The following is a 16684-nucleotide window of genomic DNA, read 5'->3' as shown; positions in this document are numbered from 1 at the left end:
CTCGGGCTTTCATGTTTGTTTGTTGTTTGTGTTTGATTTGTTTAATAGTGAATGTTTCCTTTACATATTTTACACAGTTTACGGTTTTAAGTGTTTGTCTAATTTCATATGCTGCTAGGAATGGGGTTTTCCATTTAACAATTAACCGGTACGTCATTAAAACATGGCACGATATACTTGTTTACATAACAATAATTCTGGGCTTGGTATCTAAATGCCTTCTGTATTGTAAACTCAACCCTTTTTAGCTCACCTGAGCTGAAAGCTCAAGTGAGCTATTCTGATCACATTTTGTCTGTCGTCCGTCTGTCCGTCCGTCTGTCTGTCCGTCTGTCTGTCTGTCCGTAAACTTTTCACATTTTCAACATCTTCTCAAGAACTACTAGGCCAATTTCAACCAAACTTGGCACAAATCATCTTTAGGCAAAGGGGATTCAAAGTTGTGAAAATTAAGGGTCACACCCGTTTTCAAGGGGAGATAATTAGAAATTAATGAAAAATTTCGAGAAATTTTCAAAAATCTTCTTCTCAAGAACCAGAAAGCCAGGAAAGCTGAAACTTGTGTGGAAGCATCCTCAGGTAGTGAAGATTCAAAGTTGTGAAATTCAAGACCCCCGGGGGTAGGATGGGGCCACAATGGGGGGTCAAGTTTAACATAGGAATATATAGAGTAAATCTTTAAAAATCTTCTTCTCAGAAACTAAACAGCCAGGAAAGCTGAAACTTGTGTCGAAGCATCCTCAGGTAGTGAAGATTCAAAGTTGTGAAATTCATGACCCCCGGGGGTAGGGTAGGGCCACAATGGGGGGTCGACGTTTTACATAGGAATATATAGAGTAAATCTTTAAAAATCTTCTTCTCAGAAACTAAACAGCCAGGAAAGCTGAAACTTGTGTGGAAGCATCCTCAGGTAGTGAAGATTCAAAGTTGTGAAAATCATGACCCCCGGGGGTAGGGTAGGGCAACAATGGGGGGGTCGAAGTTTTACATAGGAATATATAGAGTAAATCTTTAAAAATCTTCTTCTCAGAAACTAAACAGCCAGGAAAGCTGAAACTTGTGTCGAAGCATCCTCAGGTAGTGAAGATTCAAAGTTGTGAAATTCATGACCCCCGGGGGTAGGGTGGGGCCACAATGGGGGGTCGAAGTTTTACATAGGAATATATAGAGTAAATCTTTAAAAATCTTCTTCTCAGAAACTAATCAGCCAGGAAAGCTGAAACTTGTGTGGAAGCATCCTCAGGCAGTGTAGATTCAAAGTTGTGAAAATCATGATCCCTGGGGGTAGGGTGGGGCCACAATGGGGAGTCGAAGTTTTACATAGGAATATATAGAGTAAATCTTTAAAAATCTTCTTCTCAGAAACTAAACAGCCAGGAAAGCTGAAACTTGTGTGGAAGCATCCTCAGGTAGTGAAGATTCAAAGTTGTAAAAATCATGACCCCCGGGGGTAGGGTGGGGCCACAATGGGGGGTCGAAGTTTTACATAGGAATATATAGAGTAAATCTTTAAAAATCTTCTTCTCAGAAACTAATCAGCCAGGAAAGCTGAAACTTGTGTGGAAGCATCCTCAGGCAGTGTAGATTCAAAGTTGTGAAAATCATGATCCCTGGGGGTAGGGTGGGGCACAATGGGGGGTCGAAGTTTTACAAAGGAATATATAGAGTAAATATTTAAAAATCTTCTTCTCAGAAACTAATCAGCCAGGAAAGCTGAAACTTGTGTGGAAGTATCCTCAGGTAGTGTAGATTCATAGTTGTGAAAATCATGATCCCTGGGGTTAGGGTGGGGCCACATTGGGGAGGGGGGGGGGAGTGTGTTAAATTTTGACATAGGAATATATAGAGAATCTTTAAAAATCTTCTTCTCAGAAACTAATCTGCAAGATGATTCTTTATAATTGTTAAGACTTTGGCTCCAGGACAATTCTTCGGCCTCACAAGAAGGTTCAGAGTTTGATGTAGCTAAATATCCCATATATAAACAATTGTAAAGTATCTTTTTGAGAACTGCAATACTCAACATGTGATATGACTATAAAATTGAAGCAGGCAGCTATTTTTTCATTAGAATCTTTTTGTATTACTGTATTGAGTTATTGCCCTTGATTTATTGATTCTTGATTATTTTAATTAATGCATCCACTGTTAACCAAATATTGTGATGATTATTTTTATACAATAATAAATATTCAATATATATAAGTTGTCCTGCATAAGTTGTTTTGGGTTAGGCCGGATTAGTATGTTTATTTTTTATTTCCAATTTTTAGATACTATGAATTATTTTAGGCCGGCACATATATAGGGACAGTGTCTATTGCACTACAACGAATGACTGTTTAGGGTTAAACTCGAACAGGTATGGATAGATTGAGTGTGTGGATATCCCTCCTCTATCTAATCTTCGTGTTTTATAACCTACGATTCATTTCTGCGGTCATTCCTGCCCTGTGTTGCAATAATACAAGTGTGCGATCATACCTGCTTGTATTTGTGGTGGTTGCAGCGGAGCACTAATGTATGGTCATCACTGCTGGTGTTCTGGCCTTTCAAGCGCAAGTGTGCAGCACTCCCTTCTTGTGGTAGGTTGAGCTGTTGGCGCAAGTGTGCGGTCATCCCTGCTTGCGTTATCCCTGCTTGCTTTAACGTTGGTACCACTTGAGTTGTGTAGGTGTTCGGTCCCTGCCTGCATAACGTTGAGTCCCTATATATGTGCAGGAGCGGTGATGAAAGTATTGGCAGCAATCAGGGCTATCCGAGTTCCAAGGGGGAAAAATGGATTTTATTTATACAGGATCTACATGTATTATTGTACATTGTCCAGATTGTATGTATTATGACTCCATTAAGCTGACTTTATCATACCTATTGTTCCTCAGGTGAGCGATGTGGCCCATGGGCCTCTTGTTATCTTTATTACTACTACTGTACATGTGATCCTTGACTGTATTTTGTGTTCATTTGTATATACTTATGTTGAATCTCATATACCAGTGAACTGGTCTTGGGTGAATAAAGAATTGAATTGAATGGAGTTTTTGAGCTTCATAAATGACTTTAATTTGAAAGTTTGGTTTAGCACCAGAAATTTCATTTTTGTAACCAGTGTAAAGTAAAAGAAATGAAAATGTTAGCTTAAATCGTAGCACGTCCTTATAAGGCGAGTTTAAATTATTACTGAGAGCAAACATTGTTGGTGACTTGAGAACGTGGACTCTGTAATTATTTCCGTCACTTATTCTCGATTGCATCGATGAGAAAATTGTTAAACAATGATTTTAAAACAATCCCGCCATTGCTTGCGTAATTAACCATGGATCGGGCTGCTTTACATATTAACAAACCTAGAAAAACATTAACAAGCTATACTGGAGGCTTTTGAATTTAAGGATACATTGAAAACATGACACTCCTCTCATTAAATTAATGGATAGAATATTTGTAGATACGTACAATGCCTACCAGTGTAGCAATATGTTTTACGAATTATAACAATAATTGTTTCTCCCTGGACATATATATATAGTGCCCTGTTTGAGACTATAGTGCCTGTTCGGGAGAGGGGAGGGGGGGGGGGGGTAACAATTGAAATTAACATCCCGATTAAACCTTTTTCAACCGACGCGTTTCGAATTTTCATTAAGAACCTAGCATAGTGCGCTTGTAATTCTTGAATTAATCTTCAAAGTTGGCTAAAACATCATTTCTGCAGTAAAACGGTCTATTTCTGTATGAATTTTGACCTTGAAATCCATCAGGGTAGGCCTGTTCCTAAAAAAAAACCTTAAATATTGATATTAATAGTGGTTTATACATGTATAATACGTATTATACCTGTAATATTTGAATAGCTTGGTTGGTTTCATCGCGGTCACTTCCAGCATATCTCAGGGTTTTTTGTATCCTTGTTCGGTTTCACCTGTTGGCATGATTTATCTTTTCTTTTTTTTAAATTATCGGTTTGTATATATAACTACCATCTTATTTTATTTTTATTGGACTGTGCATTTTGTATTTTTCATCCTTTAATGCACGTTTGCTCTTCAAATTGAAGACATTTACGAAAAAGTATGTACTGAACTTAAAGCAATCAACAGTAATTATGCCCTAGTGTAAGCACGTCTTGTTTGAGGACAAGAATCTATGGAATCATTCACTCTGTGTTACTCGAGACAGGTGCCACGTCTTTGCATAGAACGTGTGCATTGGTGATATTCTATGCCAAAAATGCAGGAGGAAGATATATAGATTAGAAAGAAAGGGTGGGTCAGTTAAAGTTTTCCGTCCCCTTAAAGCAAAATTTAATGAATGTGTTCTTGTTGATATGGATATGTTTCATAAATTTTGAATTATCATTTTCAAAACTTAAGATCTAACGAAAACAGATACAAAATTTTAACGTCATTATGGACACGGCATATGTGAGAATTTATTTTCGCATTATCACCGGTGTGAGATCGGTTTGTTCAGTGTGAGGCAGCAGTGTGAAATTTTTCTGTCTGTAAAAATGATAAATGAAGGAATGTGTAATCTATAAGTCCCTCCTTTGCTTAGTTGACCACAATTTATCATATTTTATTGAAAAAATTGGTGTGTGCTCTCTTCTTAACTTGCACTATTAGTAGACCGCGGAGGGATAAACCATTAGCTGCAATAATGTAGCCCTCTCCAATTTTTTATATCTGATGTTTACTGGAGAGGGCTACAATTCCACAGGATCTCCGTAATGTTACAAAATTAATTTTTTAATGCGGCTGACTTCGGTCTGAAAAGATTGATTTTGTATTTGACTTCCTTTAGATAAAATGATTTTTTAATTCAGGTTGAACAAATTAACCGTATATAAACTAAACCCAGATAAAACACATCAGCATGTTTACCAGTCGTCTTTTTCAGCAGCCATGACAGTTCTCGCAGGATTTTATGGGATGTACGCTTGGAGTTTTGATGGGCTTGATAACGTGAATGTCAGTGTACATAATCGATCTTACCTCGTTATATCACTAAAACATCATTTAAGGAAATGGTATATAATTGAAAATTCATATTTACCGCGTTATTTATGTTTAAAATAGGGGAATTCCTATATTCAGTTCAAGATCCCCTCCTGAATTCTCATTGGCTGTCCCAAAATAAAACCGGTCAAGGTCAGTAAACATGGCGGACAAATTCAACTTTCGTTGTTGACATACACGAAAAATAACCGATATATGGACTATGCTTGATATTTTTGGATTAATTTATGCCATAGACATCTAAAACGTTTGAGTTCAGGTAAGAAATGCAAATGTTATTGTCATTTATAAACGATTTGAGACGAAATCGTTGCGGGAGTGAATCACTCCCGCTTGCATTGCACCATTACGGAGATCCTATGGAGTTGTAGCCCTCTCCCAAAAAAAAAAAAAAAAAAATCGGGAGAGGGCTACATTATTGCAGCTAATAAACCATTAAACTGAAAGTAAACTTTTGAACGTCAAAAGAGAAAGTTGTCGGACATAGCTTTTTTATGTAAAATAATGCGAGAAAAATAATAATTCATTATTCGTGTGGAATAGTGAAATTCTATCTCGGGCTAAGATTCACGGTCTAGGACTCGGCAAAGCTTCGTGCATCTTGTCCCCTCGGTGGAATTTCACTATCCCATATCAGTAATAATGAATGATTCCATTAATCATCGTAATTATGATCTTACACGGGAATAACATATTCCTTAATTTTTAAGAATATTGTGTTAATTTTTTCAATAGAATGAAAGAAAATTGATGCATTAAACGCATTTAAGATCTCCCCACGCGAGACTTTCGATAGTTGCTAATATGACCCTGGTTGTAAATAAACGCATATAAAGTACTTGTATTGTATTATGGAAAGTAAACTGAAAATAAAATTGAAAGATAATGAAGTAAAGAAAAAAGCGTCCATAACTGCTCGGGCAACGACTGTGGAATTTATTCTTTAATCACTATACAATTTATTATGAAAACTAGAACCAAAGAGTTCACTGTGTATGGCTTAAAATCAAGAAGTTGAACGGAAATTGATATGCTTTTTCTAAAGACAGAAACCGAGACCGGCCCTTAAGTGGTCCTTTAGTACTTCTTGCTGTATCAAATTTTGCGACCTATATAAATGATTTAAGTAATATTTTTAACAAAAAGAATTTTACCGACTGACATAATTAGGTTTGAGCACTAGAATATATATGTACAGTATTATGATATACAAAAGAATCAGAAACAAGTTCTAATAAGGAGCCATATTTCAATAAAATAACCACGAAGTTTGAACAAATATGGCTTCTAAAAAGAACTAGTTTCTGATTCTTTTGTATATTATAACATACAAACAATAAAGTATGTTAAACAATAAAATTCTTTTCTTTTGTTATTCGTGCAGGGATAACAACATTGCAGAAAAAAATCTGCAATGATCGCTACCTTTATAGTCCATATGAATCATCGAAGATAGCATTTATTGTTTATATTTACATTTTTGTAATAAATTATTGAATTTATCATATATAGTAGGTAAAGTAAGAAATTTATTGTAATGGTAATATCAGTCTGATATCTGCTTTTTGGATTTATTAGTTATCATTACAATGCATCCATCATTAGTTATAAAAAAAAATAACAATTCAATGAATAACAAAACGAAACACTTGTACCATTACCTTACTAATACAAACACCATTGGAAATAATCATAATAATAATAAACAATAGGCTCCAAAATTCACTACCAAAATGTGGTTTACTAATTTTCAATTTTGAAAAACCGTGAAAACAATGTTAATGGTATAATCCTCTACAATAAGAATGAGAGTAACTACCTTGGTAAAGAGCGCGTATAAATCCATTAGTTTTTTGTAAAGCAGTTGAACATTTCTACATTATCAACTTGCGATAGTTTTGGCACAATATCCAGATATAGATCAAGGAGCATGGTTTGCATAGGCACGTATGGTGATTTTCTTTGCTTTTAAAGTTTTAAGCTTGTAAACCCACCTTCATAATATTCAAGTGAAATAACAAACAAAAAAGAACTCGGTTGGTTTTATGGCAATTTATCCATATTAAAAGCTTTCTTCACCAGTTTTTACTTTCTAAAGAACAATTCTGCTTTTGGAATTCTTTACCATTATTCATGTGAAACAACATATTGGAAGAACAATTGCTTTGTTTTATGTAATATTGTTCAGACGGTAATTAAACTGCAAGTATATTTCAATATATGGATTAGTAATTGACAATATCTATTTGAAAACAATCTTATTCACTTACACATATGTTTTCTGAAACCAAATTATTTCAAAGCAATTACAAATGTACCTGGTTACTTATCTATAACCACGCCTCTACTGGTTTTTTTCTGTCTTCAGCTCTACTCATGTCTCATGTGGAAGCGCGTATTTTTATCAATTAATTGAACATTTGCAAGCGTTCGTTTTTGATAAGATACTCGATCCTAAAAAAACTATTTTTTCAAAACTTTATTTAAAACGGCTGAATCCTTTTTATCAGATTTGTTTCGAAAGAAAACTAGAGAACATTCACGGTTGCATTATATGTGTACTGAACATTAGCATTTTATATATATATTTTTTTGTTTGGTACGAATTCTTCAATTTTCTCTTCTAAAAAAGCTGCCAAGTAACAGCTTTGTAAAAAAAAAATTATCTTTGGCGTCCCCCCCCCCACCCAAAGAAAATGGGCCCAAATTATTAAAGGTTATCCATATTAAACATTAAAGTTATCCATGCCGTTTATAATAACGCTGTTTTTGCTATGTTGAAAACTCGACCCAGACTTTATCTGTGTGATGAATTGTATAAAAGGAAACACTGAAAAAAATGGGCAATGTCATTACTTTTTATTAATTAGATTTTATGGTTATTCTATTTAAGAAGAAAGTAAAAGTTTCCTGTGCATATTTATAAACGATAAGTGTATTTCTGCGCATAACCGCGGAAAAAGTTACCGAGAGGAACAACATAGGGGGAAGAAGAATGAAAGCTTTTTTTTCTTTTCTTTTTTTACAAAAGTATATAGTGAAGTTACTCTTTTTGCGTTGACAAAAAAATATTCCTTCACAACTTTCATTACGAAAAGAATAACTATTATCTATGAACCTATAGACCACCATTTTTTTATTCATACCTGATCTGAGAACATATAAAAGAGAGCGTCAGTATCACCACTTTCGGGAGCCCTTCGACTTTAGACATTAGTGTCTCTTTCTTTATCTATATTTTGTCTACAAAAACAGAACGAGTGCCTGTGAGCGGTCGCCAAAATTTCCTATACCTGCAACACAAATTCTGGCGAGCGCTCGCAAAAACAGCGTTAAAAACGGCACATATACATGTACATGTAGCTTCATTCAGAGAGAGGCAAAATGGACAAATCCAAGGAGGGAAAATAAAAACGTCGTTACTGTGACAATCGTAAGGTAAGCGTAAAAAAGAAAACGGTCGAGAAGAACAGAGAAAGCTTGGTACGTCATTGGCGTTTCTGTGGTTTTGTCATCTTCGAGCTGCATTTCCGCCGGAAGTTTCTTTGATTCTGTGATTGGCATCACTGTATCTGGATTTTGTTTTCTATGACAGCAACTGCATTTGTCGTTACATATAATTTTGGCAATGAGGCGACCGATGGCGCCCAAACACGACGAAACGGGTTTATCTCCCAAGTGGAACGTGGAAATTACCAATATTACGAAGACAACCGAGAGAACTCCAAGTCCAAGAACGATAACAAGGTACACCGCTATAAAAAATACAACATAAATATGATGATAACCTTTTTTGCAAAATAACTGAGTGAAAGGAAAGATTATATTAAAAAAATAGAATTCGGATAGCCTTAGAAAGAATTACATTTATTTGAAAAACTCTTACTTAGGTAGCAGACAGACACTGAAGTACTGGGAATGTTGTCTGAAATCAGAGTCAGGTACACAGCGTAGGCCAGTAATACGGTCAGAGAGTATCCGATCTTTTCTCCGGAGTCCACCGGAAGTCTGTATACCATTGGAATCAGAAACGCCATCAGAACCACTGGCAGGATTGTGTTGAGGGCGTGAAACAGTGGGCGTCTCCGGAGAGTGATGCTGAAACTGAGGCTCGAAAACGACTGACCACCGCGGGATTTATCTTGTACCTGTTCTCCGCTCGCTGACACCAACACCCACTCTCCATTCTCACTGTAGAAGCCCAACTCGATGGGCTTTGTATCATAGACAAGGTATATTTCGTTGTTTGTGTATCCCCAGGTGGTGAGCTTAATTGTGCACGTTTGTTGGTCAAGTGGATAGTAAGTAATGTCCGAGCTACAGGAAACCAGGTATATTCCTGTAGGATTCCATTCGATATTCCCAATAGGATTGATTCTCATCGGTATATTTTTGTCAGTGATGACAGATATTGAGTCAACCCTGTAAAATGAAAGTTTGATTTATGTTACAATATTTAATACAGAGGGAAAAGTCAAGCGAAGGGATCTCATAAAAATAAATATGACTGAATAATTCCACTTTTCCCATGCTTAATTGTTTCCGAGTTCACAATTATTCTTTAGACTATGGCAACAGCTTACGAATTTTCCACGATGAGCGCTGGTTTCCATACGTAAGTCTCAGTGCTGAACAGAAATCGGACATTAGTGTAATCCTGGGAGGTAGCTGATGTGTTCGTCCAAGACAAGCGGTCGTCCAACCAGCTCTGAAAAATGAAAATGATGAGACATATATGTATATGACTGCACTAAAATCATACATGTAAATGCGTAATTTTCATGGCCGCACTCAAATTGATTCTCCCAATTTTGCACTTTAATGGTCTTGCAATGTTATGATGAAATAATTATATCGTTTCGATTGTAAAAACGTATTGTGTATGTCACGACAAGCCACTTAAATGACGGAGAGTGTCATTCTAATGAATATAAACACAATGTTCTTACCAGTGAGAAATACCCGGACACCGACATTATTTGGGTCTTGATATCCTGTCAAACAAAGATAGAACATACAATGTTAAAATCTTCAATGCAGTTGATTATATATTTCCCCACATTTTATATGCTGGTACATTTTACAGTGGTTTTAATTCTTGATATTCGAATATCTTACTTTTAGATTAATTATAGAGACTACTATGTGACAAAATTAGCAAGGAGCTATGTTGATAGATTGGAAGTCGATCGTTCATTCTAAATATACAAAATGTTTATACGTTGCACCCAATAGAATCAATATAATCTTCAAGTAGAATAGATCATGTTACTTTTGAGTTGGTCCGAACAATTCCAATGCTCAATATAATCTTCAGGTGGTATAGACCATTTTCCTTTTAAATAATTCTGAATAATTTCAAAGAACAATGATACTATATTACAAGTTCTCCTTCGCCTGTCCAGCGTTAACTCACCATGTCATTGACAGTGAGCAAGGTCATGGAGACCTTGACCCTGGTCCTGTCTTCCGGTCTCTGGAGGACGGAGTAGGTGTTGGTGGTAAATAGCTCGGTCCTGAGAGCCGTCTCCAGGGAGCGGGAGTAGGTGGGTGGTGACCCGCCCGGGCTCTGGGAGTAGACGGAGAGGGCGAGGCAGAATACTGCAAAGGTGTAGAATAACCTTAATTACAATTATTTTTCCTATGAAAGCAAAAAACCTTTTCCTATTGTTTTTCATGAAATTTTGGGTTCATAGTTTAAATACATATAATATCATCTCGACTAACTTCACAACAAACTGTATAAATAATCAAAATATGATACGCAGAATCTTGACTTTTTTAAAGTCCCGAATGTTAAAGGGTTAAAAATATGTTCAACGACTTCAAAACGTTTATTTTAAAAATCGCTAGATTGTTGGAAGAAAATATTTATAATTTGGTTATTAAATTCCCCGTATTATGAAGACTTAATTCACAAGAGCAGTGAGAGTCAGTTTGGTATCCATAGAGAAAAAAATCAAATACATGTCGTCGTTTTCTCTGACTGTTTTTCCTACTTCATTCCATTCATATTTTTGTAACAAATACAACTGTATTTGCGTAAAAGTTCATGGGAATCGTATGAAATAATTCTGCAACCTTGGAGCATCTTTGAGGTTGTATTATATTGTTTTTAAATCTTTACATTAAAGTTCAGCGAACAGCTGACGTGAAAGGAAAAAGTTTAAAATCTTCTATACGGTGACTAGACCGAGTTTTGTTTGGAATAGAGCTTTATTCGTTATAAAAAAGTTAGAGGATTTTCCCAAGCCTTTTAAATGGCTAGTCATAACTCTACAGGCCTGTTGAAGTTAAAGATTTCGACTCTTGTTATGTCAGGAATTGATGTTTATGTAGTTACTGCATCACAGACATTTATTGAGAGATAAGTTGGTCAATATTTAGACAATAAAGGTTGTTCATGTAGATTTGAATCAAAAGAAGAAACAACTTCTATTCACAAGACCTTAGGGAACAAGTACATATTTTTCCGTTCCATTCGGTAGCCTGTGAAATGTCAGGTAGAGCGGACCAAAAATTTTTAATTCCTTGTAGATTTTACGAAGATGCGATCGTAAAGTAGACTGTCTTGTCTTACGATAAAAGCTTAAAATTTAAAAACATTGAAAGTTATTCTTGATTAATTGAAATTCATTTATAGATAGTGTATTTTACAGATATTTTTATGCGACTATTGCATTCGAAGTTCATAATTCAATATATAGAAATGTAGTTTCTGTTTAGAATGCATTACAATGATGTGTTTTTGTGTATTATTTTTAATTTTTTTTATTGGCTGATGAACAATGCCTCTGTGTTTAATTTATTTTGTTCGCTTCGAGTTATATGTTACATTAAAAGACTAAGATTTATCAATTAAAACTTAACTATAAACTGTTATAGTTAAGTTTAAATTGATAAATTTTAAACTTTTAATGTAACAAATATACAAAAAGTCTTTTGCTACGCATTTATTTTAAAGGAAATTCAAAGATTTACGTTTACAATCACATTTCATTGGTCAATGAATTTATTTAAGATCCCTATTTTTTAAAATATATCTTGTTTTTCTAGTCAGCTGCCTGTCCGTCTCCAGCCACTGTGATTTAGTTAATAATCTTTCTATATTTTTCATCATTTTCATTGGTGACAATGTTGTAACAACTTACTAAGCTTAACTGTCTTTATTGCTTTATGGAAGCAAACAAGCTTCAGTGTTGCATTGGACTTGTTAAAATGTTTTAAAATAATAATACAAAATAATGATAAAATTGTGAAATAACTCATCGAATAAAAATTTTGGACAGTGAATTTAAAAAAAAACCGAATACAAGTAGGTCATTCCTTGGACAGCGTTGTTAGAATAACAACCCATGCTAATTAAAACAAAATACCAATAATCTGCCTATTTTTTTTTATACTTACAAAGAATGGCGTCATACTACTCAATAAATTCAATAATTGTTTTTGAAAGACTCTCTCCAACTTTCAATAACAGAAGAAGTAATTTTCCCCTATTGTTATAAAGCTTCTCAAACGCATATACTTTTTAAATTTAAAATAATTTGCTACTGGAAAATGGATTTCAAAATCATTTGTAAGAAAGAATTTATAAGAATAAAACAGTGCTTTCTTGTCAAAACACAGTAATTGTATGTAAGAATTCATAACAAACTCGGTTACTAAGATTTGAAAAGCTGATTTCAAAAAGATGTCTGTTAGTTCATGTTTCATCACACCTCGAACAAAAATCCGTTAATACCAAATGAATTGGTTTGTATACAGCATTTCAAAGATTAACAGTTATGTGGTCATGCCATTGTATCCTTGATAATATATTACGTCATTATTAATAATGATTGATAATTGACCAATCATCGGCACAACACTGATTCAAAGAAAAAAAAATCCACTGACGCCTACTTAAATAATTAAGAGCGTAATTAGAAATAAATAGGAAACAAATAAATAGGCATGGATCTCAAATACCTTAAATTGATACTAATTTTTAAAATGCATGTGATTTAATATATGCATATATGTACACACATTATTCAGGTGTGTGTATATATATATATATATATATATATATATATATATATATATATATATATATATATATATATATATATATATATATATATATATATATATATATATATATATATATATATATATATATATTACATGTAACTTATAGAAAATAACACAGAAATCGATACAGAAATGACAGTACTAAACCCATTGCACATTAAGAGACTGGTGTTCATCATATCTTATTATATGTACATGAATAAATAATATTTCAACTCGGTCTCCAATACTGTTCATTTCAGAGGTTCAGTTCTTTGCGTTAGATACGGGTAAATTTCATAGATGCAATAATTCTACATTTATAATTAAATTAGCATCGAATTGAGGAGAAGAAAACTGTCCTCCATTAAATACAATCTAACGATACCCACAACGAAAGAAAAACCCAGATAGAATCGGAGTATTTTTTTGTAAAACCGAGTATAAATTAATGTACGTTCATAAATAGATTTCTAATCAGTTGATTTAATCTTGCCTCGCTTCGATCTGCGCCAACTCTCATGGTACTTGGAAAACGGTTATCAACATATAAAAATGTACCGAGAAAACTGAGTCGAATCTTACGCGGAACAATTTTCATCAATAATCTGCTTAAAGTTGTGCTGATATAAGGAAGATTACATGTAAGGAATTATCTAAGATTATTAAGACTATTTACAATATAGTTAACTGTTTCATTCATCGATTGTAAACAATTTCACTGAAAGACAATTTTTGATAAAACTTTTTATAAAATTTTTGGAAAATATTTCCGCAGTATGTACATGTAGGAAAATACCACAGATAACGGGATGGGACTCTAAATAAAAATTACTGGGGATTTTCTTTGAATAATCAATTAGGTAAAGCCGTATTCATATTCTCCATTTTAAGAAAAATATGATGGAAATTTAGGGAAAAAACATAAATCAATAATGATAAAATAATATAAGTAGCTGTACTTACGAATGTATAGTTTTATGATCCTCCCAATCATGATGAAATGTCGTAATTGTTTTCTTCGCAAACGTCCCTATATATACTAGTAATCCATTCTTGCTTTTACTGCAAAAGGTTTAAATGTAAAAGTTTTTGTGGAGGTCTATAATTCAGAACCTGTGTATTAAATCATTGTCTCTTTAAATACCCCCGCTGTTTTGCCTCCTTTCTTACACACAATGATAATCTGAAACTTATTTATTGTTCTGACCGACACGTTCTTCTTTTCACTGCTACATTCCCTTGGCTATTTTTGTCAAAGCCACCTCCAATTTGTAACGATAATTATTCTTTTCGCTTTTTTTTCACATTGAAGTGTATTTCTTTTTCAAGGCAACTAAGATTTGCTTCATGTAACCTGCGTGACAGAGATTTGAATTTTAAATAAAATCAATAAGTTGATTCCAGTTTTAGAGGGCGATATTCGAGATGCATCGATGAAGATGGACGACCTGGGCTTAAAGCCCATAAACTATGTATTTCTAATTTGAGTTCCCATTAGGAGCAAAATACACGCAATCAAATTCAATTAGAATGTAAATGTTCCAAAACGTTTGTTCCTTATGTTGCTAGCGTTTTTTCTTCATCATTTTAAAAAGCCTCGATAAAAAAACTCCATTATTGACGGTATCTTGTCCTCTCTCCACATTTAAATAAAAATCATGTCTTTGCTTTGAACTCAAGAGGTGTCAATATTCATGTTTCAAATTGACTTCATTGTGTGTAATATAAACTTTAAATACGACGAGGTGGCTGTCTATGAGAGACCCAAGTCATATTACGGTCTTACAGTATTTGCTCACTCATTGTCAGATCCAGAATATAGAAAAACAAGCAATAGCACCCAGTTACCAATACAAATAGGCACAGCTCAGCGCGAACTTCTTTCTGTGTCATTGAAATTATTGAAATTCAATTTTCACCTAAAGCTATATACACGAGAACATGAAAGTGTAAAATTTCAAACTTTAAAATACTTCTAAAATGAAATACATGTATTAAGTGCACTTTATTAATACACATGTGGGTACAAAACATATTTTGTTTACAGACTCACGTGCGTTAAATTTCATGTCAAATAAGTGCAGATTTAATCCGCAATGATATTCGTAGAAATCTACATATGCATGTACCATGTCTTTTCAATGAGAAAACTGTGTCGGTAACTTTTATGTATTGAATAGATCTAAACCTTAACAAAAGCTTGGACTTTGGGTAGTTGTGTTAAACAGCAATGTGACGTAGGCATGTCGACTTCATCGCTAGCCCCTCAGCCATGGCTCTTTGAAATCAACAAGATTTGTCTGTCTTTTGAGCTATGACTACCAATTGGTGTACATATTCGCTTGAAACCAGCGGCATTTTTAACTTGTTTTGACGCAAGAAATAGATCGTTACGTCCTACTAAAAGTCCAAGGCCTTTTTAAAATTGTTCTAAATTCCGAAATCACGGAGTCATACCTTACAGTACGACGCTGGGGACGCATGAAAAACTGCCAAAAAAAAAAAAAATAAATAAATAAGCGACACCGTTTGTTGTCAGTTAATGATGATCGACTACAATTCAAATGACGTTTTTACAATCAATGTTTGAAAAGAACTGGAAACGTTCCTTACAAACAACGAATTCAAATATAATATGCATCGTGGGAAATCGACAGCCAATCTCGTACACGCTGAACTGAACGTCTATCAGTAATCGTATTCGAGACTTGTCGTGGGTTTCCGACGATAAAAAAAATTGACGAAATGGATTCTGACGTTAGAGTAACGGTTGTGTACCGTCATCCGCTATTTTTTTTCCTTTTCACATCCGGTACTTGAAAGTCCGGAAGTAACGCTGGTCCAACGGAAATCAACGAAAACAGGTTGGTCAAGAAATGTAGGAGGGGAACTACATTGTATTACACACAACACATATGTATTTATGCTCTCAGTTTTTAGCATGTTAAAAATTTAATGGATTTCATTGATACCATACATGTATTTTTCAATCAAGTAAACACCAAGAAACACCTGAAAACACTTTTTTTTTTACTTCTTTTCAGGTTATCGGTGAGTTGAATATGACTGACCCTTTGTGAATATATTGGATACTCAATAGATAATAGTTATTGTGTAATGCACGTGTATTAAAAATAGCAAGGCTGTAAAATTTTCATCGAATTAGTCTAAAAATCGCCTTCTATGGTCTTTAAACGCGACGGAAAGCAGAATGCATATCGTTAAGTAAGCAAAAATGAATTTTAAAACGGCATAAACTCAAACAAGCGATTTGAAAGTGTAATATCCGCTTATTTCTCGTTTGTGTTAATGGTTAATATGAAAAAAGAGGCATGCTATTCTTAAAGGGCTGAACATTGTGGCTGCGTAGACGGTTTCTGCAAATTTTAAAAATATTTCAGAATAGAAATAGTTTTCAATGACTTTTATAAGAATCTCTTACTGCTGAAGTAATCATATCGTCAGAGCATTATGTTTCAAAAATGGCATAACTTTACCTTTATGTTCTGTCCTAACATAATCTGTCTTGATGAACACGGTATATTGTGTATTTTCCCCTGATTATGTATGGCGCTCGAAAACCTTCAAATATTCTTGAAACTGCTACA

At 34.2% G+C, this 16684-nt stretch overlaps 1 protein-coding gene across 1 annotated transcript; it reads right to left on the bottom strand.

Moving 5' to 3' along the window:
- Positions 1-6635: 6635 nt before the first annotated feature.
- LOC105331704 (acetylcholine receptor subunit beta) lies at positions 6636-14439 on the bottom strand. Its single transcript, XM_011434009.4, has 6 exons — positions 14040-14439; positions 10435-10619; positions 9968-10012; positions 9602-9726; positions 8905-9440; positions 6636-8773 (listed from the first exon to the last, which is right to left on the bottom strand). The coding sequence occupies exons 1-6, from the start codon at positions 14068-14070 to the stop codon at positions 8388-8390; spliced, it is 1308 nt and encodes a 435-aa protein (XP_011432311.3). The 5' UTR covers positions 14071-14439; the 3' UTR covers positions 6636-8387.
- Positions 14440-16684: the final 2245 nt, after the last annotated feature.

The sequence above is a fragment of the Magallana gigas genome, chromosome 6, assembly GCF_963853765.1.
Source record: "Magallana gigas chromosome 6, xbMagGiga1.1, whole genome shotgun sequence".
Classification (NCBI taxonomy): domain Eukaryota; kingdom Metazoa; phylum Mollusca; class Bivalvia; order Ostreida; family Ostreidae; genus Magallana; species Magallana gigas.
Note: the sequence above shows the minus strand (reverse complement) of the source record. Positions and strands in the feature narration are given on the sequence as shown.

Bases quoted from the DNA above. Each gene is read 5' to 3' on its own strand.
- LOC105331704 (XM_011434009.4), bottom strand. From the start codon at position 14,070: ATGATTGGGAGGATCATAAAACTATACATTC. The intron at 10,013-10,434 runs GTGAGTTAACGC...TTTGTTTGACAG, and splicing joins TGCTCACTGTCAATGACATG to GATATCAAGACCCAAATAAT. The intron at 9,727-9,967 runs GTAAGAACATTG...TTCATTTTTCAG, and splicing joins TGTCCGGGTATTTCTCACTG to AGCTGGTTGGACGACCGCTT.